Source organism: Cyanistes caeruleus, chromosome Z (genome assembly GCF_971803275.1).
Source record: "Cyanistes caeruleus chromosome Z, bCyaCae1.hap1.1, whole genome shotgun sequence".
NCBI lineage: Eukaryota > Metazoa > Chordata > Aves > Passeriformes > Paridae > Cyanistes > Cyanistes caeruleus.
In genome coordinates, this window is record NC_141732.1 from 10,751,661 (window position 1) to 10,779,578 (window position 27,918).

Sequence of the window (27,918 nt, forward strand, 5' to 3'; positions counted from 1 at the left end):
GTAGTCTAACTTACAAATTCAACTACCATTTGCAGTAGAATTCCCCCTAAACTGGCATTTGTTTTAGATACCAGACTGCAAGAACTTGTTATTTTTGTCTTCTGTCTTTCATTGGAATTCATAAAATATGGACTCCCAGGAAATGATGATGGACTGCATATTCTTGCACAAGCAGTAGACAGCAGCTCTCTAGAGAAAGTGAATGCTTACAAATGAGCCATTTGCACTCCATTTTTGTTTTCTTACTTTGAAAGAACTGAGCAGCTATCAGCCTGGGAAAACTTAACTGCTTCCTCTACTGTCACAAATAGGCACAACCAGAATTCAGAAATAAACCATAATTTAGACATTAGTTCAATTATTTACAAACATTCTATCAAGAAAAGGGTTGGGATTTTGATAAAAGAATCTCAAGATTAGAAACATGAAGTTCTCTACATGCGGAAAACAAATATTCCTTTAAAAAAGTTTAGAAGGCTTCATTATTATCTGAAATTTTCTCATATGCTCTTTTACATCTTATTACCTTTTATTAGTTTCTGTAAACACTGCAATGAGATGCAGCAAAAATTTAACAACTAATCTCAAAAAAAAATACAGTCTCCTTTTGCAGTACTGCAGTCTTGCTAGTTGACACATTTACTTGAACTTCTAATATGCATTTGAAATTATTTTGGAGAATAGAAAACACAAGGAAGTGTCACTTGCTTATAAAAATGTGTTATACACTGAAGCCACTTTAAACACGGCAGGAGGCATTAATGTCTTGCAATCATTACAATGATACTGAAAGCACAAGACAACTATTAGGGAGAGAAACTGCTGGGTCCATTATAAAATGAAATTATGATATTATTATAGTCTGTTGCCAATGAAAGAAAGAATATACCAAAACCAGAAAGAGTCTTTTAGTTCCTGTGTAACTGGAAATGCAAAATAGATTGTTTTGCAATGGCTTTCTATTTTCCCTGATGAATTAACATAGTCCTTCATCCTGGAAAATCAAGTGAGCTTTATATTCTCCATTAATATCTGAACAACAAATGCAGAAAAACTGCATTTACTTTTGTGATTCTTCTGCAAACATCTAGAATAACATTATGAACTTCTGAATTCCTTGCTAGTTTTCATCATGAAACTGTTTAACTTCTATGCAATTAAGAGCACACAGAGGGATAAATGGAAAAATTACTGAATTTTTTAAAATTTCGTATCTGTTGCTAAAATACTTCACAGTTAACTACTTCTATAACATCGCTGGGTAAATTTCTTTAGTGATTCAAAAGGGAGGAGACATAGCATGGTAATAATATAACATGCACATCAATATGCAAACCTACAAATCAGTATGTCAGATTATGTTGGATCAAAAAATTTGCATGTGTAGTCAAATATCTTGACTTAAATAAGTACTAGAAATTTCACAGCAGAAGTGAGTTTATTACACTAGAAAGCCTTAGAATGAATGAAACATTTTTTCCAGCGCCCATGATTTACTTAAACCCTGAGGTTTATTAGTCCTCACTCATTTTTATTTAAAGTGTATCTAAATTAAATGTAGATTTTTTTTGTCAATAATAAATCTACAAGTGTTTAACCTTCTGAATCATACTGAGTTGCTTGCTTAGGTGATATATTTTGTTGGGAGTGGTACACATGTGAAAGAGCTCATCCTGGACTATTTTAATCATACTGATATAATTTCCCAGGCCTTAAGGTATCACATAAAGCAATATTTGGAATCTCTTTAGAAAGAAAAAACCAAAAAGATAAAAGAAATAATTATTCTATGAAGTTTAATTTATAACAAGAAGGTGCCTTAGGAACTGTTTCCACATGGAAATATATTATAATCATATTAATATAACTGTACTGTGGGACTTAGCTTGAAACAGATATCTTCTCATCAAGATATCCTTATATTGAAATGAAAGTACCTTTTCCAACTTAAGGAAAGATACCTTCCACCTGGACAAATAGTTGTGCATTTATCCTGTCAAGGCTCTTAATTTTTACTTACATCTCAGTTATAAACGCTGTTAGGACAAAATTGATGTTAATGGTAAGATTGTAATTGATTTATAGATGCGTCTGTTTTTATAGTTTTAAATATTTTGTAGGTCTCTACAGCAGCACTTCCTACTTAATTTTAAAAATCCCAAGTGTGCTCTGAAGAACTGAATGTGAAGTGTCTACAGGTGTGAAAACAAATACCTGATCATATCTGACCCAATCTACCTCTTCTTTTTCAAGTACAGATAGGTCAGTGAAAGATTTTCTCTGAGCATACTTAAGTTTTAAAGGATTTTTTCCAACATTATATATATAAACTTGGGTATTTTGCATGGTTAAATGGATTAGTATGCAAAAATAACATATTTTGTAACAGAAGTTACGGTTCTTGTCAGGAAAGGGGGGTACTGTCAGAATTCAAATCCTAAATGACACATGGAACAGAGTTAAAAATTTGATGTGGCAAGAGTTTTATGTATGCTTCAATACAATGAAAATCACTTATTGGGAAAATGTCATGTACTTACAGCTTGCTCTTCATACTGCATCTAATCTTATTTGTGCAAGTATGTGAAAAATCCTGTACTAACAGTACAGATCGTCTTCTCTGTTGTTAAGCTGTGGCACTAATCTCTGCAACTTAAGGTTGATATTGAAATATGTCATGGCTTTAAACACAAGTATACAAAAATAATTGGTCAAAAGATCAACTGCGTACTGAGCTGTTTATGTCCTTTTATTATTGCAGTGGAACAACATTATGAAAAAGAGTGCAATATATAATGGGGTCAATGAAAATTGTTACAAATAAGTCCTGAGTTTAAAATATTTCAGTTTTATTTTCATGTTCTTTCCATGTTTTTAAAAACAAAAATATTGTGACTTTCCTATGTTATGTTTCTGTACGTAGAAGAGGACTCTTTATGCTGTTAATGTTCATTAAAGTAATTTGAGCTCTCATTTCATTTGTTATCAAAGGGACTACTTGCCCAAGAAGCATAGAAAAGTTTTATTGATGGTTGACTTCTTCCAAAAAATTAGAAAAATGAAAATGCAGAGTTAAGCACAGATCTTCTGCATAAGTATGAGAATCTTTAAGATAAAAATAGTTGTACTCTGAGATAGCTTCTATATTCTTAAATACTTAGGGGTTAAAAAACCGTCTCTGAGTCAACAGAATCTGAAGTTTGTCACGCAGCAAAAAGTGGAAAAGTTCAGAAGTTATTCTGAGTAAGGTGGTCTTGGCTATATTCTGAGGCAAGTTAACTGTCAGCAAAAAGTTCTTAACAGGATAATAGCTATAGGAAAATGTAAATGTGTAATTCAAAGACAATAACTTACATTTGAAATAGCAAAGTTTTAAAATTTTATGCATATTGTACTCATTCATACTAATTATTTGTTCTCAAATGAAGGAAATCCCAGAGGAAAAGTGGTGTGTTTTCCTTACAAAGAGAAGATGAAACACAAATAGACTTGTGTTTTCTTTCATGCAACTTGTTTTTAATTAAAAAATAAATAGGAATCAGGAGAGACAAAGAAAAGCAAGTACAAATAGCAAAAAGAGATCAAAGTCAAACGCAGGACTAGCACTTTGAGTTTATTGCACAGAATAGGATGGGAAGTTTATAGATATGCATATGTTGAAGGCAGCAAATGGTTGTTAGAGAATTTACAGTGTGAGACAAAAAAAGATGGTTAAGCCTACTCCACAGAAGTAGTAGAATGTCCCAATTATCACAATTAGACAAGTTAGAAGAGTCTAGTAATAAAATTGGAAACACAAATGGAAGAAGCTCTTTCTGACTTAGTACACCAGTTATGAGTAATGTATATGGCTCACCTCAAAATGTTACAAATCAAGAACTGTTCTAGAACTGCTCCAAATACCTGAAATCATAGAATCTTATAATATCCTGAGCTGGAAGGGGCTCACAAGAGCAATTTAGTCTGACTCCTGGCTCTGCACAGGACACCCCAAGAATCCCACCATGTACCTGAGACCACTGTCCAAAATTTGAACTCTGATTGAATTTGGTGCTCTGATCACGTGGGCTCCCTGTTCCAGTGACACCCTCTAAGTGAAGTAACTTCTCCTGATACCTAATCTAAACTTCCCCTGGCACATCTTCATGCCATGCCCTATTGTTGGTCACTAGACAGAATAGGTGCTGCTCCTTGTTAGTTGTTAAAACTTTATAGATTTGGTAATTATCCTGCCCTTTAATTCTTTGAGGTCTTTCTGCAGGGTCTCATTTCCTATGAGAGACTCAATAGCTCCTCCCAATAAACATCATCAGCAAACATTATACTTTCAACTCCTGTGTCTAAATCATTTACGAAGACCTTGAAGAGCACATAATCAAATTCAATATGCATCAATGAAAAAAAAAAAAATTAAGACAACGCATGGAATAATGTTGAGCTGTGGAAAAGAAAGCTATTTGAAAAAACAGTTAAATTAAAACACACAGCAAAAACCAGTTAATTCATTGCAAGTACTAAAATGGCAACATTACAGTTTGCAGGCAATAAGGATAAGGCAGTAATGGGCAAGGAGACCTTCTACTCCTTTTTCAAGCCTTTATTGAAGGGGAAAGGGCCTAGAGGTGGGGGCTCAGGGTGCGCGCCGCCTCCGCTGCTCCCAATGGTCGACGTCCAGGAGGAGGATCGCACAGATCCGCTGTCATCAGCCCCTGGCAGGAGTGGAGTCTCTATCCTTGCAGGGATCACCCAGAGACCTCGCTTCTGGCTCAGCAGTCCAGGGGTGTCTTCCCGCTCGAGTGCTGCTAGGTCACGGTGACCGGTTCTTTGGACTGAGACTGGTGTATCCAGCCTCTTCGGGTCCTTGCTGCCTCCATAGAGTGGTTTCTAAGTGTTGTTGCAGAGTGGCTCTTTGTCCAGGACTGTCTTTATTCACAGGTGGTAGTATGATTTTAATATACGCGTGTCTGCGAGTCCTTATGGGAAATGCGTAAATCTGTTCTGGGGAACAGTGGCTCAATTACCCAATGAGTTGGAAGGGAACAAGGAAGTGGGGGGGAGGTAAAAATGACAAATTACTAAAGACAGGGATAAAACAAGTAAAAACTTTTAACAATGAACCTTTGAGTTGACAACACCAAGCACCTTAACCAGGGACATAAACTGGGATTGGAATAGGAACAAGGGTAAACAAACATATAATTTGAATTCTGCCCCTTTATTTATAACAGATTATATATAGTAGCAAAAAGATTCTACCTCAAAAGAATCAAAATTTAGCAATGTAGTAAAATCTATTGGAAAATTTTCATAAAGTGGTAGTAATTTTCAGAGCAAAAAGGGCATATAATTTGGCAAGTCAAACGTTAGACTATTTTTAGACATAATGAAAGTTATAAAGTTGATGGGCAACTTGGTAAACCATGAAGACTAGTGATTAAATCATTTTAACACAGTGGAGTAAAGACACTTGCCAAAGGATATGGAAATTATATATGGCCAATGAAATTTTTTACCTTAAAGTTAAGAGAATTCTTTGATTCACTGATTAGTTTGAAGGAGATTTAGGAATCCCAATGCTGCAACATTTTATTATAGGACATGAGTTGGAAAGGATTTTGTGCAGTGTCAGCAGAAGAGGATTTAGAACAAGACCTTGGAAGGAGGAGGAACAAACTGCTGTCTTACAATAAATACTTACATTTTGAAAAATAATTGAAATTATTTTTCAAAATTATTTTTCAAATTGAAAAATAATCACATTTAATTCCATTAAAATCTATGAAATCAGGTGTCCTGGGGTGTTTCTCTACAAAGACTGATGGAAAGACTATAGCGAGAATTGGGACTGTTGTAAACACCAAAGTTTTTTGTCACTATGTTGTCATGTGAACAATGGAATGATTGGGTAGTGGGGGAAAGAAGTGTTTTCTGGAGGTTTTATTCTGGTTTTCTTATTCTTGTAGTTTTGTTAATAAACTTTCTTTATTCCTTTTAAGTTTTAAGCCTGTTTTGCTCTTGTTCTAATCCATATATCACAGCAAGAAATAAGTTAGTTTTCTAGTGACTTTCTTAGCTGCTGCTTTAAAACCACAACATCAGGGTATGTTGTAACAGAGCTATCAGCATAACAAACAAACAAACAAAAAATTGTCTTAAAAAACTTTTCAGAAACCCACATGAGTTCCTGCCAACTTTAGGAAAAGGAACAGTTAATGAAGTCTGCATGCTGTACCAGAGAAATTTGTAAAAAAAAAATAAAAATATATATGGTGAAGAAAACCATTAGTAGACGTTAGCATAAAAATAATGGGGAAGAATCAGTATAGCTGTTTCATAGGGAATTCATGGTCAGCCTTCAGAAGAATCAATGAAACTGCAGAGGTGTTGTGCTGTGGACCTTTGTTGTCACAAAAAGCAGGGTATTCCCTACGTAGTCCCTTCAGCTGGTAGGGAATTGCCGTGGTTTGACACTGCCCCAAGGCCAGGCACCAACAAAAGCCGCTCGCTCACCCTCCCCAGCCACAGCTGGGCAGAGAGAGAAATTAACAAAGGGTTCATGAGGTGAGATAAGGACCGGGAGAAAACACTCTCAAACAGTGAGAGTGGGGCAAACAGGCTCAACTTAGAGGAACAGTGAATTTATTACTAACAAAATCAGAGGAGGAGAATGAGAAGTAATAAGCCCTTAAAACACCTTTTTTCATCCCAACCCCTCCCTCCTTCCCACCAACAGCACAGGGGACAAAACGAGGGGAGTTTCTCATCTGAGGGATTCTTCTGCCGCTCCGGGAGAGGAGTCCTTCCCCCGTGAGGCCGAGGGGTCCCTGCCGGAGGGAACAGCTCTCCGGGAACTTCCCTGGCGTGGGGCCGCTCTCAGAGCAGCAGCCAAAGCGCAGCTGCTGCAGCGGGAGCTGCCCCCAGGGCCGCACAGCGCTCCCCAAACTGCTGCAGCGGGGCTCTCTCCTCCACGGGCCGCATCCTCCAAGGACAGGCCGCTCCGGCCTGCAAGCAGGGCCCTCGCTCTCCTCCGCCTCTCCCACCGCATCACGGCCTCCTCCGGGCACCCACCGCTCCGGCGTGGGCACCTCCCCCAGGGGCTGCGGGTGGATCTCTGCGTTCCCCGGGGATCCCCATGGGCTGCGGGGCACGGCTGCTTCACCGCGGTCATCAGCGCGGCCTGCAGGGGAACCTCGGCTCCGGCGCCTGGAGCACCTCCTGCCCCTGCTTCTCCACTCGCCGCGGTGTCTCCACCTTGTTTCCCTCTCGTGTTCCTCCTCCTCAGCTGGAATTAACACCGCGCCCCACTTTGGTTTGATTTTCTTCTTAAAGAAGTTACCACAGAGGTTAGCCATCATCTCAAATGGGCCCAGCTTTGGCCAGCAGCATGTCCACCTTCAGAGCCATCAGGGATTGCCTGTGCCGGACACGGTGGAAGCTTCTGGCAGCTTCACAGATGGCACCTCTGTGGCCCCCGCTGCTACCAAAAACCAGGCCATGCAAAGCCAACACAGGAATGTAAAGCTCCAGATCTGTTGTGAGTGCATTGAGCATGAAATAATGGAGTTAAAGATGCCCAGGACAGAGGGAAGGATAGTAAGGACAGGAACCTCACTTCCCTGAAAAAGTTAGCAGGAGAATTACCCTGGAAGGCCAGGTTGGATAGGGCTTTGAGCCACCTGGCCTAGTGGAAAGTGTTCCTATCCATGGCAGAGGGTTGGAAATGGATAATTAATACTGCTTTCATCTCAGATGTTTCTATAATTCTATGACCACTTGGAAATAGAGATCTGGTTGCTAGTCTAAAACTATTAGCAAATTTTCTCATGATGGAAAGTCCACTAGCAGGTAGTTGCAAGAGAAGGGCAATGCTTTTCTAATTTCAATCACTAGCTAAAAATTAGAAAATGTCATATATGTTCATCATGTATGGAGTCAGGATGACATCATTTTCAGTTGATGAAAATATGATACAACTCTAAAAGGCTATGAGCCTGGACCATTGTAGGTAGACATATCCAGACAGAATCTTGAAAGTTGATTTAAGTGCATGTAATTGTGCAGGTCTCAGTGTGATCTGTCTTGAAGATATTAACACAGGTAGGGATAGAGTTACCCCAAATGTTGCTCTGCTCTTGAAGTAAATGCCTCCAAGGGACAAACTGTTCAATAGGCCAAATGAAGTGAGAAGAATGCATTAGTGGTTGGCTGCTCAAGGCTTTTCCCTTATGGAATCTTCTTTGTGTTCTCATAATCAGATGATATTGTTGTTTATAATGAGGCTGGTAGAAGATTGTGACAAAACATCCAGTCCTGCACAGCAAGTAAATATTGTCAAAGAAATGCAGGGCATTTAATTTAAATTTAATTTAATTTAAAAATTTAAAGAAATGTGGTTAAATATTTCACACTAAATTGGTGAGTGAAGGTTGAAGTCCATCAGGGCAAAGGATTGGCAAGAGACTTTGCCCCAGGCCCTTGAAAGAAGTATCACCTTTAGCTGGGGTGAGCAAAAGCTCACCCACAATGGCCCCTGGAAAATGATATGTTAATAGTACTAGAAAGTTCAATAGTTTTTCTGTTACTATTGCTTAGAACTTGGTGCAATGTTTTACAAATTCCTTATCCCTGTTTTTTATTGGACCCTTCCCCTCAGACTCTGCCGCTAACCTACTTTACAGAAATTTGTAATCTACCCTTGTCCTCGCCTTTTTGGAGCACCTATACTGTTGTTTGGCTTATGGGTTTGTTGTTTTTGCTATTAAACTATTCTTTTTTGGGTTACTTAACTGTGCCTGTCCCTCATTTTATTTGCCATCATTTTGAGGACCTCTCACCGAGGATCCTGACGTGACACCAGGCCAGACCATCTGTGCCTGGCGTGTTACAAGGTAGCCTGACAACAAAATGAAATTTAAGTGTGTGTTGTATAATTGAAATTTCGGCTAGGCCATCAAAGATAAAACAAATGCAACTTCAGCAGTAACTACCAGACTAGGTTCATAGCTCATATGAAAACTTAGCATAGAAGTTTCTGTTAAAACTTTGTCAGTATTGAATAAATAAAAACAAGTTTCTGCTGAAAAATTCTGAAATGTGTGGAAGCTTTTTTGCTTAATATCACTAATAAGCTATGGCATATTCTTTGAAATGTCCTGACAGGAGTTATACCTATCATATTATTCAGCCTGCGCACAGCCTACTACAAGGTTCATATTTTGAGATGTTGGGCTATAGTTATACAGGATGTTTGGTGGGCAAGTAGAGAATATTTTGACAGAGAGAGAGGAGAGGAGATTCATGCTTTTTGCTTATAAAAAGACACGTAACATATCAACCGTTTTAGGATTTTCCAAGTTAAGACAAAAGGAAAAGTGCAAAACAGAGTATCATTAAGGCTTTCACAATGGGGACGAAGAGATATGGAACTTCTGCTGGGGAAATGGGTGGAGCCTGTGGAAAAACCAGTGAAGGAATCAGAGCTAGAAGTCTGCAGTTTCTGCTGTCTTTCAAAAGAGAGGGCACAAATTCCTTGCCCCAAAGAAAAGGGCCAACCCCTTCCCCTGCAGTGGTAACGTCTCTGATGCTTTGAGAAAGTCACGACACTCATTCAGGTAAGAAACTGCAATTGACTACCTCCTTACTGTAGCATAGAAAGATGGGGCAGTTTCTTTATCTATATGTGGCCATGTCAAATATTTTTCAAAATATGGCAATATTAGAAAAACTATAGTTTAATCCTTTTAAATTAGATATCAACTTCATTAATGCCGATACCTGAAACAGACAAAAATTGTTTACAGATTTAGCAATGTTTACATCAAAAAATGAAAATATGTGACAAATCATCCCATAAGGAACATATAATATTACATAAAGTGTTAAGCAAAATACAAATGACAAAACACAAGCAGGTTTCTTTGAAACAAAATATACTTTATTCACTAAAATATTATAGTCTGAAAGTAGTTATGCAGAAAAATATCAGTAAATTGCAATAGTTTTCCTCATTAGTAGTATTTGACCAAATGCAAAAACCCAGTTATGTGTGAACTGGGTAAGAGATGTTGGTATGTATACAATATTGGCTCATAGAGGTATTTACAAGTTACTTATTAGTGGACTATCTTCAGGCATTCAGGTTGTGTGTACACTGTTATACAACACCCAGGAATGCTTTGGTCTCTGGAACTTGCATATTTATTTTATTGAATCAGCTAAAAGAAAGAACTGAAGCTGCTGAAATCAAAGCTTAATCATGGAGGTAGAGATAATATGTACTTAAAATAGTGTGAATTAAAAAGACAATCCCAAACATAAATTTGTGTGCTTTGGGCTTATACATTAGACAAGTAAAGAACCTAGAGCTGTTGCATAAAAACACATATTGTAAGGAAAATTTCTATTCATCCTATGAAGGTACAGTTTCAGTAAAGATTTATCTTGCTAGCATGGAAAATGTAGAAATTTACATTTCTAGGGGTCTAGGTGACTGTACAATTTTAAGATTTTGGCATTACTTATATTTTTGAACCATACCTGAGCAAATAAACATTTTTAATTTAAAGGACTGAAGAAGACACTAATTCTAAATTATCCAGATTCTTTCTCAAGGAGACACTCCTAATTTTAAGCCTTTCATTCCTTATTTGTGGTAAGAAAATGCTGAAATACTTTTATAAGAAACTAGTTTCTATTCAGCTATGCATATTTTTTTTGTACACTTTTATTTATCTCCTGAATTTATGGTTGATTTTTAAAGTTTTGATAAATTTTTATTCTGGTAAAGAAGATAATTTCCATCATTTCCATAATGTGATGAGATTGATCAGAATAGAATGTGTCAAACAATAAAATGATTATTGATAGATAGACAACAAAGGAGACAAAAATAGTAATTTCTATTCTACCACAACATATTTGTTGGGCTTTTAGTTGTTCCTTCATTACCATTATTTCTCATTTACACGTGTGTGAAATAAGTATCGGACTTTTTGTGTCTTAATTTGAACAGCCTCTTGTTTCTTCACAAAAAATCTGTATTGTTATCTGAAGAACTAAACCCGGTGAAATTTACTTGTGTATGTAATGAGATTGATGTAATTATTTTATATGGTTCCTTGTGATGAGGTAAAAAAACCTAAAGAAGTCAAATTTGCTGAAGTTTGCATCACTTTACAAGTTGTATATTCTATAAACTGGATAGTTGTAGGTTTTACTAAAAACTAGATGAGAAATATGGATTTAAAAAGAGCTTCAACTAAAATGCAAAAGGAAATTTTAAAATATAATGAAAAAGTAGTTATTACCTTTATGAATTCCAAGTAACTTCAGAAAAAAATTATGTTCTGAAAGGAGAAAAGGCTTTAGCAATGTATTTAGTTAAATGTAAAAGCCTTTAGGAAGACAAAAAACTGCATCAGAAATGGAATTATTGCCTTAAGAAGGCACGTTTCTAATTAACTGTCACCTAGCATACTTTTTTTTTGTGTTTCTCATGACAGAGTTTGTATATAAATGTGCACTGATGATTAAAACAGCAGTTAAGGAAAAATCTGGGTTTGTATTTTAAAGGACTGAATGGCAGTATTCTAGTCATAAGTCTGTAAATTTGTTTATCTGATGTAACAATTACTAAGTAGAATAAATTTAGAATATAATTATTATGTTTATCTAACCTATTAAGGATACAGTGGAATACTGTTCGTATGTCAGGTCACTAGTTAAAGGACATGTCCATCTGACTTCACTGAGAAATTCACAAAAGATTGAATTTCTTGGTTCATATGATATAATAATTAACTACTACATTTTATATGTAGAGGGAGGAAAACATTCCACATTATTCAGTGAGTCCATTTAATGGGCTTTCTTTAAAATTATTGATTTTTAAAGTTAATTTGTTGATTATACCTTTCTCTTTTTTTTTTTAAATATATATATGTATTTTAATGTATACTTTGCATTTTTTTTTCAGTGTTCCAAGCTTATTATCTTGTACAATGCTTCAGAATTTTAGTTGATTCAATGAACCTGTTTAACCAAACAGCCTTCACTGCTCTGCACACGTGGTCCATACCACAGAAGAGCGCAATGGAACTAAGAACGCCTTCTTGCCTGACCATGCCAAATCTGTACATGTATCATAAACTGCATGGGCTGAATATGTGGGTTTATAACAGGAGGAACATCAAGCTGCATTCCCTGTTAACTGCTTTAGATAAAAATCATATCAACTGGTTAATGAGAATTCAGTTATTAAATAAGGAAGAATTTTCAGTTCCTTTTTCATTTGCCGGTTGATAGCCAGGATTGTAATAGGATAATGCTGCTGCAGAGTGGGGGGTGAGCGTTGGCCCAAATATTAGGATAATTTTTCAAGGATTTCAGAATGGCTTTTAATGTAGGAAGCTCCAGCGGAGTTCAATGGTTCACAGCCTCCCCTGGGCAAGGTGCCCTGGACCCTGGACAGGAACAGTAGCTGTGCATTTCCTTCAGGCCATAGTTTCCTGGCTTTGATGAATCTGATGACTTGCTGCTGTGTTTAGTATTTTAGGAGTGCCTTTTTCTAGGAATATATGGAAATTCAAGGTGAATTCCTGACAAACCAAAATCACTAACATTATCCCCAGGATTGCTATGAAGGGAGAAGTCATTCATTCATAGTCCCTAGTAAAAGAAAGGTTCAAATTTTCTAAGCCAATAAATGTTATTAAATCAAGTTTCAAAACATCTGAAACAGGTATGAATGCAAATTAAATTTCAAACAACCACTAACCATTACAGTTCTTCTTCTAGTGGAATGTAAAAGTGGATTGCAAAAGAGCCCAAGGAAAAATCTGTCCTTCTTCAAATAATGGAGTGTAAATACAGGTATTTTTAAAAACTTGAATGCAGAAGTCTGGATTTTGTGAAAGGAAATTTATTGAAACCAAAATCTACACAAACTGCTTCTGCTGTGAAATCCTGAAAGATCTCTTGGATACTGTCCCCTTTGTGATCTCATTCTTTTCAATTGGATCCATGTTACATAAAGCAATTTAATCCATAAGAATAAATAGCCTCTACTTTAATTTTTCATCCCAAGTTCAATGTATGAACCAACACTCTAGATGAATATGTGGAAAGTCTGCCAGTCAATCTATTGAGTCCAAATGTAGCTGAAATTTGGATACAGAATGTATAATCAGAGGAGAGCATAATTCTGTAGATTATATATCTAAATATAATATCATTTCATATTTGTAACCAAAGGGACTATCTAGCCAAAAACTTTTCTGCCTGAAAATATTATTTTACTTTTTTGACAATAGTCCAGAGTTCTGTTTTCATATTAGCAAAGAAACCCTTAGAGATAATCCCTGTCAACCTCTGTAATTCCTTACTTGTTAAAAAAAAAAAATCTCCCCTTAAACCTTCAAATCCAGCCACGAATCCACATCGCAAATCCTATGTAATGATCCAGGGAAGATCCTGAAACCTCTACTGAGCTGTGGGCAAGGATAAATAGAGACCATAAATTTAGATGGATTTCAGTTGACCATGAAAGTTTAGATAATGAGTTTCCCATTTATTAATCTTCTGCCAGAGAATTTTATGCTGGAATGTATTCATAAGCTATTTAAAAAAAAAAAAAACAAACAAAAAAACAACACATTCTTGCCCTTAGTTTTGTGGGTGTAAGGAAAAGAATAGAAATGATTCAAAATGGAACTATTATGTCATGTTTGTACAAATCCGCATATGTGCTAGGAACAAGGATTTAACAGATACACCTTGGTGGGAAGTCAAAACAGGCATCTAATAATCATAATTTAAACGTCAATATTGTTAATAATCTCACTGCAGACTTTATTTATTTGAGTACCCAAATTTACTTGAACAAATTATTGAGATAGGATGAGGTACCTCATTGCCAAACTACACTACACTTAGGTTTAAGATACTTATTCACAGTAGTAGAAGGAGAAGGATACTTTCCTGTAGCAGCTGGTTTAATAATAGCAATATTTTTCACAACATAATCTTGTTGTTATTGGTTTTGATTTTTTCTGTTACAGTGCTTACTACTACAAAGCTCTTCCTGTATTCTGCTCTCTGGAAGTGCTGCATTTATCCCAGGTCCTTGTGAAGGAGCTGTCGCTTCTGTAGCATTTCTGGTCTGCTGCAGCAGCCATGAGATTTAGATGACAGACTGAATTTCTGCTTGAATATGATTTTTAGATCCTTCCCTGATCAACTCAGAAGCAATATAGAAAACTGCCAGTTCAAAATGAAAGTCTTGGGAGGGAAGCTATTCAAAGCCAACAAGCATGTCACATTGTTTTTTCAGGAAATCCAGGTGGGAAAAAAACCAATCTCCCTCTCCTCTCTCTCTTTGTTGTTGTGGTTGTTGTTTTGCTTTGCTTTGCTTCCAGATTTCAGAGGAGATAATAGTTCTATGTACACATGGCACAAACACCATCAACTGGGCAGATTATCACCTCAGTATTGTGAGAATCACACAATTTTTTAGTTGGCTTTAACTTCTCCGTGGGTACCTGTGTAAACTTAAAATTCATGAAGATCTCTTTAGATTCTAAACAGAAGACATTTTTACACTGGTAGGAGTTACCCACATACTGTGGGTAAGTTCTCAATATTTATCACAAAAGTTTCATGACTATGAAAGGGTAAATCTTGCATTTTTGGTTTGAAGAAGACTTACATTTTCAGTACCTGACATTCTTACATATTTTTGTTCTTTATTTGAAAATGTAATGCCTCACATTTTGTAGTACCTGGCATGGATCTATATCTCGGAAGTTCTAGAAACAAGTTATTTTGAGATCTCTGCATGTTTGCTCCTTTTTGTATAGATAGGACTCAGTTAGGGTCAGTTTCCAGGCTGAACAGTTCATCAGTCAATAATCACTCTCATTATTACAGCAGCCAGCTTGATATTGAAATTTGATTAATAACAATATGTCCTTCAGTTACATTATTCCATTGAGTGCTACTAATTACGCTGCAACTTCTGTTCAAAACTGAGCAAACTGTATCTACAATGTCATTTAATGAAACTAGATTTGACTAAAATATTACTTTATTGATGCCTGTATAAATAGAAGGGCCTTGAGTCAGTGCCAGTGTGAAGTAACTTCTGTGTCTCTTTTCATGGTCTTTGAGAAGCCTGTCTTACAATATTCTAGGAAAATCAATGAAATAGCAAAAAAGGATTTTTAGGATGGTGGAGGAAAATAAATAACTGTTAGAAGTTCTGTTTTGTCAAAACTTCTGAATTTCAGAAGCTAGTTTGGAGTGTTAAGAATTTACCATGAATCAAATTTATAAAATAGAAAATCAAATTTTTAAATAGAAGTCAGAATACTTATTACTTGATTACAGAACTATGTTAACCTGATAGGGAATACCTGCTTCTAATGATTTTCACAGGACCTTACCTTATAAAATATAATTAATCTGAAACAAGTCTATGTAAGTGTCCTTCCACAGCATATAATAATTTTTGTTGGCTTTTAGAGTTGGAGAGAGAACATTTATTTGCTGAAATACAGCAAAAACAGTTGAAAATGTTTTTCAATGAACTTGATCCCAGTCCTGAATAGTCATGAGTTCACAAATCTTCATTGATTAGCTGTACTAAAAAGTTTTCAAGGCTTGGATCTTTGACTAGTGATTACAGTTTTCAAGAAAGCTTAGATATTGCTTCGTTTATATTCCTACATTTAGTTATTTGGCTTATTGAAAACATTTAGTTGTTTTGGGAGTCTGTATGCTTCACCTTTTGTTGTGTGATGCATCACACCTGTAATAGTCTGTTGTACCTTGGAATAGATACAGTACAACACTGATGTAACTGACATAGCCTATCCTGCTGTTTCTTGCAATGAATAATTTACTGTGAAAACTGGCTTTTAAAAAGCAAAATAGCTGTTTTGGCCCTGTGTATTTCATTTATATTCATTGGGTAAAATTACTCAGTCTTTATGGGTAGTTACCTCTCTGGAGGAATGCAAATGGAATTAAGACTGTTCCATTGCCATGGGTAGCAAAATGTATGAGTGAACATCCATGTTAAACAGATGTGGTACTAAATATATTTTTTGTTTTAATATGAATAATGAATGAACCTCTTTCTTTTCAAAGACCCTATCATGTAGCATATTTTCCTCATTTTTATTTAAACATCTAAGAATTGTTTTTGATTGTAATCTTTGTGAATTTCTTTGGAATATTAGTGTCAATCGTTAATACATTAGAGAACCTTACTTGCATTTAAAATTCCTAAATCATTTAAAAATTAAGACACATAGCATATTATGCACCGTGTATTAATACTTTATGTAAAACACTGCTAAGATGAATCAGTGAATCTAGGATGACTAATTCTTTGCTAATTATGCTCTGTTCTTCCTGACTGAACAGAATAGAATTACTTTGAGTATATATTTGAGCATGCCAAATTAGAGACATCAGATCAGATTCTCCTTCTGTTAAATGTAAGTATTTATATACCATGTTGAATTCTACAATCCGTTAGGGCATTTTGATGTTTTTGTCAAACTCCAGTGTATTTAATACACCTTTGTTTGGAATTGAAAACAATTATCTTTTTTAAAAAAATGCAAGGACCATCTCCTATAAACATGACTAAGTCACTTTAAGTGACTTAAAGATCAGATTTAATGCTATAACATTCATACAGGAATGAACTTTTCTACTGTCTGTCTGAGAGATGAATTTCAGCCCAAATTTTGCATGGGTAGGGCTTCACCTTGCTAGGTGGTGTATGGCTCAAATGTGGCTTTTCCGTAGAGTGATGTGGCTCAGCTTCTTACACTTGATATTAAACTGGATGTCCAGTTTTTCAGTATTGTCTTCCCTTGTGTAACCATAGCAGCAAAACAATGTGAATCATTTGTGACATCTGATAGTCTAACTTGTCCAAAACCTGTAATGGCTGTATAATTCCTACATTACTTCCACTTCAATTGCTCTTTATTCTGCCAAAGAATTTATACAGCCTGACTACCTAACTACTTTTTTTTGTTGTTTTTTGTGCCTATCTTTTTCTTTCATTTCAGTGGTACTAAATTTGACATGCTTTTCTTTCTGGGGGGTCCTGTTCCTTTGATTTGTTTAACATCACTGTTTAAAGATCCCTCTAGTCTTGTGAATTTTGAATTTCTGTAAAGAGCTCATGGAAACCACTTCTGTTGCCTTTACATATATGCTTTCTCAAAATATGTTGCAATTTCAAAGCTCCTGAAGTATATGCCAGAATGTCATTTATGGACCTGTGTAGGTATAAACTTGAGAAAATGTTTGCTAGCAGGGTGCCATTAAGATGAGCTTTTGGCAGTGTTTTGCTCTGTTTCAGCAAGCTCACTAACTGCAGAACTCACATGTAAATCAAGTGTTGTAACCATTTTGGAAGATGAGGAAATGATTACCTAGGAATGACACTATTTTGCTGGTGTTTCTAGCTGTTGGAGGGAAATGTTGGAGCCTGGTGTTTTGAATGACTACTTTAATCGTATGACAATTTCTTGAGAAGTGTCTTAAATCTTTCTTTTGTAATATTATACTCTGCATTTATGTTCAGAAGGGGTAGAAGAAAAGAATGTCTTCACAGTTCTGTTATGATATCCCCAATTTTCTACAACTAGACATTCAAGACTTCAGGATTCTTTAGCATCTTCATTTTCTTCCCACGACATAGATTTTGTTCTTACTGCCTTTAGTACGGCAATTGCAGAATCATTTTCAAGCAATGTATTTGTTATAAATGCATGAATCCATGCATTTCTCCTGCCTTCTCTGTGCCTTTATTTGGCTGGTAAAATAACAGTTTTACAGGACAGCCCTTCATTCTCTGGCCAATTGTACTGAAGAATGAATGAGTGAGAGTCTTGATTACCTTACAGATAAATTTGGTTAACTGTTATATTAATTAAAACATGTGGGTTTGAGGCTATTCTGAACTATTTATATGTGATTTAACTCATATCAGCAGCTAATTTGTATTTAATGCAAACTAATGGGTTTTATGTAAATGGAGCATGTGGCAGTCTATTTAAAAAACAAATTATCTGTAGTTCCATTTCAGTTATTTTAATTAAATTTAGAGCGTGTGTGCAGCGGGGAGGGATAAAGGATGTGTTATATATGAAATGTTGATGATTAAAAGCAATTTAAATATATAGAATAAGAAACAAGTGATTCTCTTAGCAGAAACACCTATTCATTTTCTGACATTTGCATTTGCTAAAAGAGCAGATACAAGATCAGGCAAGGGCATATGCCTAGTGGGTTTTGAACTGAAGAGTACAAATAATTCTTTGAGTGATTAATAACAATACTGTGAAGATTAGCTTCACATTTATAAATGCTTTGAGAATTATTGGTAAATTACAGTCTGAGCAAATGTCAATATTGGATGAGAGAAATTGGAAATTATTTACTGATTTTGTTCCTAAACTACTGTGTAAATCCCAGGCACTGTCTTAGAGTGAGTGGAGCCAGCTATGCAATATGATGGCTGCATTGTTGTTTTAACACCAGAAAGTACATGATTTCAAGATTTTTAGCACATACACAAATACTATTTACTGGGTTTGGAAATATGAAGTATCACTATCACATGCCTTCTTTGCTTGAATTTCCTGAACCTGGCTGAATAAACTTGAATAAATTCCTTGTTTTTTTACTATTCTGAGTAAATTTTGCTCACAGCTCAGCTCCTCTGTGATTCTCAGCTCAGCTTCTCTGTGATTCTGTGTCACCCAAAACCAACTGGTCTGACAGATTTTGAGAAGAAATTCTGTAATAGATGAAAATATTTTCCAAATACTTCTCATCTTCATTGTTGCCAGGCTTTGGCAGGACATTATTGTTATTATTACTCACCACAGAGTTGTTATTGTTCATATTAACTGTTGCCTGTGGAGAAAAGCTGTAAAGGTTAGAATATCTTTTCAGAAGCTTAAACTGAGTTTTCATCAACAATTCTGGTATATCCCCAATATCTTGTATACAACATGTCAGTCAGCTGCTAAACTGAATTAATGTTATAGTGTCATCAGTGATGGAAAGGTCAACTAAAAACAGCTGCTTGCTAATGTTAATCCTACTTCCACTGATTGTCTGACAGTTCCTCTAATTCCAAAAGCTGCAATGGAAGCTTTTGCTTTTTCCCTTGGTCCCACTGCAAATACCGTGACTTTTGTTAATTCCTCAACATTACAGGGTTTCTTCAGTTGAAATGAAAACTCATACTTGGAAGTATAAATGCTCTGATTTTGCTACAAACTTGAAAATCAAGTAAAACCTCCTAAGGTATGTCTTGTCCTCCAAAAAATTTGCTCTTGAAATAGATTATTCTAATAAAAAGGTACTTAATCCAGAGAAAAAAAAGTAGATCAGCACTTTTTTTGCCTATGTTTATATCTGAAGATATGTACCTAGATTTGCACACACAGACCTTATCAACATGCAGTGTTGGTCATTTTCAACAGATAGGAAGACTCTTCTGTTCCCTTAATGAAACAAAACATAAACATATAATTATAAAATAATGAAAGTTTGCACACATTTTTAAAATTCAGCAATTGCCTGTATGATGTACTGAATAAAGACGAAAATATTTTAAACACTGGCTACAGATGTTATGAAATAAAAATAGCTTGCATATTAAAAGAGTTATTTACAAAAGGCAATGTTCATTTTCTGTCTCTCCAGTGTCAGCAGAAGCTTTGCTTTGCCCATAGAGAGTGGGCTCATTTAAACACAATGCCACAGTATTCGCCCAGCTGAACTGCCTGAGAAACAGGACAAAACTATTTGGTTTCTTTTAACATATAGGACAAAATTTTGGGAAAAAAAAAAACAACAAAAAACCCAACAAAAAGTAGTACAGAAAACATAGTATGTTGTCCAATGAAAGTTAAAGCACTGATCTTTGAGATCTTCTTTTCTATCCTCTCTGCACCTCCCACTATAAAATACAGTTTGCCAGACTGCTCCTCATGCAGAACTCTCAGGTTTTATTTTTATATAAAAATAGTCATAAAGCAATGTATGTGACCAAATCTCCAAATGCAAGAAATAATATTAGAAACTGAGAAAAAAATCTCTTATCTAATAATATATCTATGGCTCATGGGGCTTCTGCTGGTCAGAGATACTTGCCTTGATTGATTCTTTTCTTATCTCACTGACCATTTCTCACTAACTTTTGCCGGTTTGTGAGTCTTTTTATTTTTTTGATGGGTTGGAATATTGGATTGGCTGTGTTGCAAAAACCCTGATTTGGTGGTCACAAATTGATGCCATATTCAAATGTTTATTTTGGATGATGGGATTTGCTGAAATCATGCATTATTCCATGGATTTGCCGGTCATACTGAGTTGGACTCTGCAGTTATATTTTGGGATTATTTCGTGCTGTCTCTGCTGTCTTGGTTCCAGACTGATATTTAGTCATGGATGAAAAATAATTTACTTTTTTTGGATTATGTGTGCTATGATATTATCAGTATATGAGCATGTAGGACAAATTCTTACATACTGTTTTGCCAATGAGATAACTGGTTTTACAGCTGGTGTCCCTCTGTAGACCACTGTAGAAATACCACTGTATACCTTCAATGCCCCTTAACCCTTAGGTTTTGTTTATCTGTATTAAAATATTGTCCTCAGAAAGACATCTAAGAATTAGATATTTACTTGTGTGTGTTTGCCCTAGTGAAACCATATGGTCAACCCATCTGTATTTTTTATTTTTATGTTTAAAGCATCTAATATGTACTGCAAATGTATCAAACATATGGTCTTTCAATTTTTTTTTATTATTTTGTGTGCTTCAAGGTGTTTACATATGCTTTTATATCTCTAGCAGTCCACATAATGAATAAGAGGTGGCAGTCTTACACAAATATTTTGAGGCTTCTTACTTAATATATTTCAAATGTCCTCATTTCTGATATAAGGGAAAACTGCTGTTATCCAGAGAGATATTTAAGAAACCCTGGAGCTTTCTTTTCCTTATCTTACATTAGACAGTATAAAATAATTTCTGTTATAGGTAGCTGTCATTCTGTCACACTGGAATAATATCAATTAGAGACCTTAAAATTACCTGAATTGTAACCCAGATGATAATATTTTTGGTAACAAATGTATGTCAGAATCATGACTCACAAAGGTTCATTTAGGTTAGAAAAATCGTTTAGATCATTGAGTACAAACATTAATCTACCACTGACAAGTCCACCACTAAACCATGTCCATAAACATCACACCTACATGCCAGTAAATTCTTTCTGGAATGGTGACCCAACCACTTCCCTAGCCAGCCTGTTCCAACACTTGATGACCCTTTTGGTGAAGAAATTTTTTCTAATATCTAATCTAAACCTCCTGAGGAACAACTTCACACTATGTGCTCTTGCGCTGTCATTTGTTGCCGGGGAGAAGAGAGCAATGCTGCCAAGTGGTTTTGGACAGCAATAAAGTCTATCCTGAATGGACTCCAGGCTGGTCACCCCCAAGTCTCTGTCAGACTTGGGCTCCAGGCACTTCCCAACTCTGTTGTCCTTTCCTGCCCCTCAATGCCCTTCCTGTAGTGAGAGGTCCAGAGCTGGACACAAGGTTTGAGGTGCAGCCTCAGCAGTTCTGAGAATGGGGGAAGGTCACTGTCCTGGTCCTGCTGGCCACACTGTTCCCCATACAGGCCAGGGGCCACTGCTCCTTGGGCACCGTGACATAGTTGGCTCATGTTCAGCTGCTGTCAAGCAGTGGCAGCTTTCCAGTCCCAAGGCTGTAGTGCTCTGTGGGGTTGTTGTGATTCAAGGGCAGAACATGACATTTGGTCTTGTTCCACCGGCCTTGGAACATTGATCCATCCTGTCAGGATCCTTCTGCAGAGCCTTCATACCCTCAGATAGATCAACACTGCCACACAAACAGTTTGCAGTGCCATCTGCAAACTGTTTGAGGATGTACTCGATCCCCTCATCCAGATGGGACAAGAAGGACTGACCCCAGCACTGACCCCACTGGTGCCTGGCCACCATCTGGATGTGTGTCCATTCATCACCTCTCTCAGGGCCTGGCCATCAGTGTTTTATTTTGTGATATTGGAATATGTGAAGGCTAGCTATGAGTCTGGTCAATTTAAAGGACCAGGTACAGAGGAAATGGATCCACAAAGTGATAGTTATTTCCAATCTGAAGGCATTGCCAAGATAATTCCATGGCTGGCATTCTCCTTCAGTCTCTACAGACTTACGACTTCCAGCCCAAACTGTGAGCAGAGACCAGCAGAGGAGGTGTACTAGTTTGAAATCAAACCAGTGAGAGATCGCAAGTCAGAATTATAATTTAATAGGAAAATGATAAAAAGAATAAATGCAATAATATCAAAAACACTGACAGAGTCAGAATACAGCCTGGAACCCTGTTAGGGTGATGGTAGTCGTCCAGATGAGGTGGTCTTGTTGAAGCGTGATCCTCTGGAAGAAAGGGGGTCTGGTCTTCAGCTGAAAGTCCAGCAGTAGCTCCTGTCCTCTGGAAGTCCCGTAGGTAAGGGCTGCTGTGGTGTTCGAATTCTCAGCTTATATCCAGTATGGAATGCTTGGCTCCTCCCTCGGGGAGGAGCATCTCACAATGAGATGGTGAGTCATGAGATAAGGCCTTGATGAGCTATTAACAGAAAACAGTCCAGGAGGAAGTTATCTCTGAGTCATGCAGCAAGGCAGTGGTGGGCCCATTAACAGGGGACAATACAGGGGGAAGTTATCTATGAGTCATGGGGCAGGGCATTGATGGGCCCATTAACAGAAGGTAGCCCGGGGGGGGGGGGGAGGCAGGGAGCACTGCCTCACCTGGTTTCAACAGTACATGAGGATGGTGATAGAATATACTGCAACCCAGGACATAATCCACCCCTTATTCTATTACCATCTACATAATTCCAAATCAGTACTTTCCTTAAACTCCACACACACACACACACATATATATATATATATACAATGGAACCTTACACACAGTTCTCACTTAAAATGAGGTCTCCTTGTGGCACACATCGGGTTTCCCCATCTTTCCGCATTACCCACCAAGTGCAACCAGGTCCTTGAGCGAAGACAATCCCACGGATAGGTTTGCTCTTGCCTGAGGTGGGATTAATCCAAACAGTCTTTCCTAACACACCTCTCATGTGTACCACAGGGACTTTATCTCCATCCACCGTGTGCAAGGGTTCAGACTGGGCAGGACCAGCTCGATTGATGGATCCTCTGGTGTTAACCATCCAGGTGGCCTTTGCTAAGTTCACTTCCCAATTTTTGAAGGTTCCTCCACCAAGTGCTTTTAGGGTAGTCTTGAGTAGTCCATTGCACCGTTCAACTTTCCCAGCAGCTGGTGCATGATAAGGGATATGATAGATCCATTCAATTCCATGTTCTCTGGCCCAAGTACTTACGAGGCTGTTCTTGAAATGCGTCCCGTTGTCTGACTCGATTCTCTCAGGGGTGCCATGTCTCCAAAGGACTTGCTTTTCCAGGCTCAAGATGGTGTTCCGGGCAGTAGCATGAGGCACAGGGTATGTCTCCAGCCATCCAGTGGTTGCTTCCACCATGGTCAACACGTAGCGCTTGCCTTGGCGGGTTTGGGGAAGGGTGATGTAGTCAATTTGCCAGGCTTCCCCATACCTGTACTTGGACCATCTTCCACCGTACCACAGAGGCTTCACCTGCTTGGCCTGTTTGATTGCAGCGCAGGTCTCGCAGTTGTGGATAACCTGTGAGATGCTGTCCATAGTAAGGTCTACCCCTCGCTCACGAGCCCATCGGTACGTTGCATCTCGTCCCTGATGACCAGAGGCATCATGGGCCCAACGAGCTAAAAATAATTCTCCCTTGTGCTGCCAGTCCAGATCCACCTGTGATATTTTCACCTTGGCAGCTCGATCCACCTGCTCATTGTTACGGTGCTCTTCATTAGCCCGACTTTTGGGTACATGAGCATCCACGTGTCGAACCTTCACGATCAGCTTCTCCACCCGAGCGGCGATGTTCTGCCAAATCTCAGCGGCCCAGATGGGTTTCCCTCTGCGCTGCCAGTTGGCTTTTCTCCAGCGATCCAGCCATCCCCACAGAGCATTAGCTACCATCCAGGAGTCAGTGTAGAGATAGAGCCTCGGCCACTTCTCTCTTTCAGCAATATCTAAAGCCAGCTGGACAGCTTTAAGTTCTGCGACCTGACTCGATCCACCCTCTCCCTCGGTAGCTTGTGCAACTCGTCGTGTGGGGCTCCATACAGCAGCTTTCCATTTCCGGTTAGTGCTTACAATTCGGCAGGAACCATCGGTGAAGAGGGCATATCGTCTTTCACTCTCCGGTAGCTCATTATATGGTGGGGCTTCCTCAGCACGTGTCACTTGCTCCTCTTCTTCAGAAGATAATCCAAAAGTCTCACCTTCAGGCCAGTTTGTTATAATTTCCAGAATCCCAGGGCGGTTCAGGTTTCCAATACGGGCACGCTGTGTAATGAGGGCAATCCATTTGCTCCAAGTAGCATCGGTGGCATGATGCGTGGAAGGAATCTTTCTCTTGAACATCTACCCCAGCACCGGCAGTCGGGGTGCCAGAAGCAGCTGCGCTTCAGTACCAATGACCTCTGAGGCAGCTTGGACTCCTTCATAGGCGGCCAAAATTTCCTTCTCTGTTGGGGTGTAGTTGGCCTCGGATCCTCTGTAGCTTCGGCTCCAGAATCCCAGTGGTCGACCCCGAGTCTCACCAGGCACCTTCTGCCAAAGGCTCCAGGACAGACCATTGTTCCCGGCTGCAGAGTAGAGCACGTTTTTCACTTCTGGCCCCGTTCTGACTGGACCAAGGGCTACCGCATGAGCGATTTCCTGCTTGATCTGGGCGAAAGCTTGTTGCTGTTCAGGGCCCCAATGGAAATTGTTCTTCTTGCGGGTAACCAGGTAGAGAGGGCTCACAATCTGGCTATATTCAGGAATGTGCATTCTCCAAAAGCCTATGGCACCTAGGAAAGCTTGTGTTTCCTTCTTGTTGGTCGGTGGAGACATCGCAGTGATCTTATTGATGACTTCAGTGGGAATCTGACGCCGTCCATCTTGCCACTTTACCCCCAGGAACTGGATCTCCCGGGCAGGTCCCTTGACTTTGCTCCTCTTGATGGCAAAACCAGCCTTCAGGAGAATCTGGATGATCTTCTGTCCCTTCTCAAATACTTCTGCTGCCGTGTTCCCCCACACAATGATGTCATCAATGTACTGCAGGTGTTCTGGAGCCTCACCCTTTTCTAGCACAGTCTGGATCAGTCCATGGCAGATAGTAGGACTGTGCTTCCACCCCTGGGGCAATCGGTTCCAGGTATACTGCACACCCCTCCAGGTGAAGGCAAACTGAGGCCTGCACTCTGCTGCCAGAGGAATGGAGAAAAACGCATTTGCAATATCAATGGTCGCGTACCACTTTGCTGCCTTGGATTCCAGCTCATACTGAAGCTCCAGCATGTCTGGTACGGCTGCACTCAGTGGTGGCGTGACTTCATTCAGTCCACGGTAATCCACCGTCAGTCTCCATTCTCCACTGGACTTACGCACTGGCCATATGGGGCTGTTAAAGGGTGAACGAGCCTTGCTGACCACCCCTTGGCTCTCCAGCTCACGAATCATCGTATGGATGGGGACCACAGAGTCTCTGTCGGTGCGGTATTGCCGACGGTGCACTGTTGCTCTGGCAATTGGTACTTGTTGTTCTTCAACTCTCAGTAGTCCTACAGCAGAAGGGTTGTCTGAGAGACCAGGCAAGGTACTCAGTTGTCTGATGCCTTCTGTCTCTAGAGCAGCTATCCCAAAAGCCCAGCGATAACCTTTTGGGTCTTTGAAGTACCCGTTCTTGAGGTAATCTATGCCGAGGATGCATGGGGCCTCTGGACCAGTCACGATGGGGTGTTTCTGCCACTCATTCCCAGTTAAACTCACTTCAGCTTCCAGTACCGTGAGCTCCTGGGATCCCCCTGTCACCCCAGAAATAGAAATGGGTTCCGCTCCCACATACCTTGATGGCATTAGAGTGCATTGAGCGCCGGTATCAACCAAAGCCGTATATCTTTGTGGGTCAGATGTGCCAGGCCATCGGATCCACACTGTCCAATAGATCCGGTTGTCCCTCTCCTCTACCTGGCTAGAGGCAGGGACCCTCTAATCCTGGTCATGGTGCACGTTGCTCTCCTCCGGTGAATATGCTCTTGATGTCCCTTCAAGAGGATCACTCATATCATCATTTCTATACCTTCTGATGTTCTGGCCACGAGAGACCGGAGCGGCGCTGGCTCTAGATGAGCTCCTTGTGGTAGTTGTCCCTCTTTTTAGTTCACGTACCCGGGCTGCTAAGGAGGAGGTGGGTTTTCCATCCCACTTCCTCATGTCTTCTCCATGCTCCTGGAGAAAAAACCAGAGGTTACCTCGTGGAGTGTATCCTTTCTCCCTGGCTGGGGAATGCCTACTCCTAATAGCAGAGACTCTTGTTGGTTCTGGGGAGACGTGGTAAATTTCTTCCTTAAGTTCCTTTTTTAGTTTCTGATGGCCCTCTTCAATCAAGCTCCGGACTTGCTCAGCCAGCCTTGTTTCCACAGATGAGACATGGGTGCGAAACGGGGCAGTGACAGTGTCCTCGTAGATTCTTAGTTTATTGGCCAGGACACCCACCCTGTCCTCACCTTCCCTCCATTGCAGTGTTGCCAGGTAACGGGAGTACATCTCTGGTCCAAGCCGTGCAAATCTCAGCCACATCTGTGACGTGCACTGGACACCATCTGGGCTCTTAGGAAATCTCTCATCTTCTGCAAAAATGATCTCCAGCACAGCCAACTCCCTCAGGCATCGGATACCCTGTTCCATTGTGCTCCATTTTCCCTGGTGCACCTAGAGGTCTTCTTTGCAGAGGTATCTGTCCCTTACACTTGTCAGCAGTCGCCTCCAGAGGCTGAGAGTTTCTTGGGTTCTCCCAATCCCCTGGTCAATGACCACATCCCGGGACAGCGATCTCAGTTGCCTGGCCTCACTTCCATCCAGGATGGTGTCGTTTGCTGCAGCGTCCCAGATACGGAGCAGCCAGGTTAGGATGGACTCGTTCGTCTGGCAGGTGAATTCCCTCCGCAGGTCACGCAGCTCACCTAGGGATAGAGAGCGAGTGATAATCTCTGGTTCTGTCTCCTCCGCTGCGTGTGAAGGTCCTGCCTCACCCTCATCAGTCACTATGCGGACTGATTTGCTTTTTGATTTCTTTTTCTGAATGGGGGCAACTTCTACCGGTTTAGGCTGCTCTGGTTCGGTGACTGTTTGTGTGGAGGTGCTCATGGCCCTTTTGGTTCCTTTCTCCTCTGTGGTAGTCTGCGTAGACATGGACGCTGTTGTTTTGCTCTTGGTTCCTTTCTCCTCTGTGGCAGTCTGAGTGGACACGGATGCTGTTGCTTTGCTCTTGGTTTCTTTCTCCTCTGTGGCAGTCTGCGTAGACACGGACGCTGTGGCTTTGCTCTTGGTTCCTTTCTCCTCTGTGGCAGTCTGTGTGGTCATGGATGCTGTTGCTCTGCTCTTGGTTCTTTTCTCTTCCTCCTCAAGAAGACGCTGTACCACACCAAACAGTGCTTTGTTTCTAAGCATGGTGTACATGGTGCAGGCCATGCAGAGAAAACAAAACAGCAAGACTAGGCTGTCCTTGGCATCCAGAGAGAACTCAATATTTTTAAAAACTGCTGTGCCTGACCTGAAAGGCTGGAAGAAGCCACTCTCCACTCTTCCCACCAAGGGCAGGGTGCGATTGTTGAGAAGGTCCCAGATGTAGCAGCCCAGACTAGGACAAGCAAACAAAATTGAGTATATAT

The 27,918-nt window shown here is 39.3% G+C and overlaps 1 protein-coding gene across 1 annotated transcript in view; it reads right to left on the bottom strand.

The window, feature by feature from the left end:
• Positions 1-3,494: 3,494 nt before the first annotated feature.
• Positions 3,495-27,918, bottom strand: part of LOC147648094 (uncharacterized) — a 349,059-nt gene continuing 324,635 nt past the window's right edge. The window contains exon 2 of the mRNA XM_086868433.1: positions 3,495-6,645. Within this exon, the coding sequence (XP_086724559.1) occupies positions 6,643-6,645 (3 nt within the window). The 3' untranslated portion in view covers positions 3,495-6,642. The remainder of the gene's footprint in view (positions 6,646-27,918) is intronic.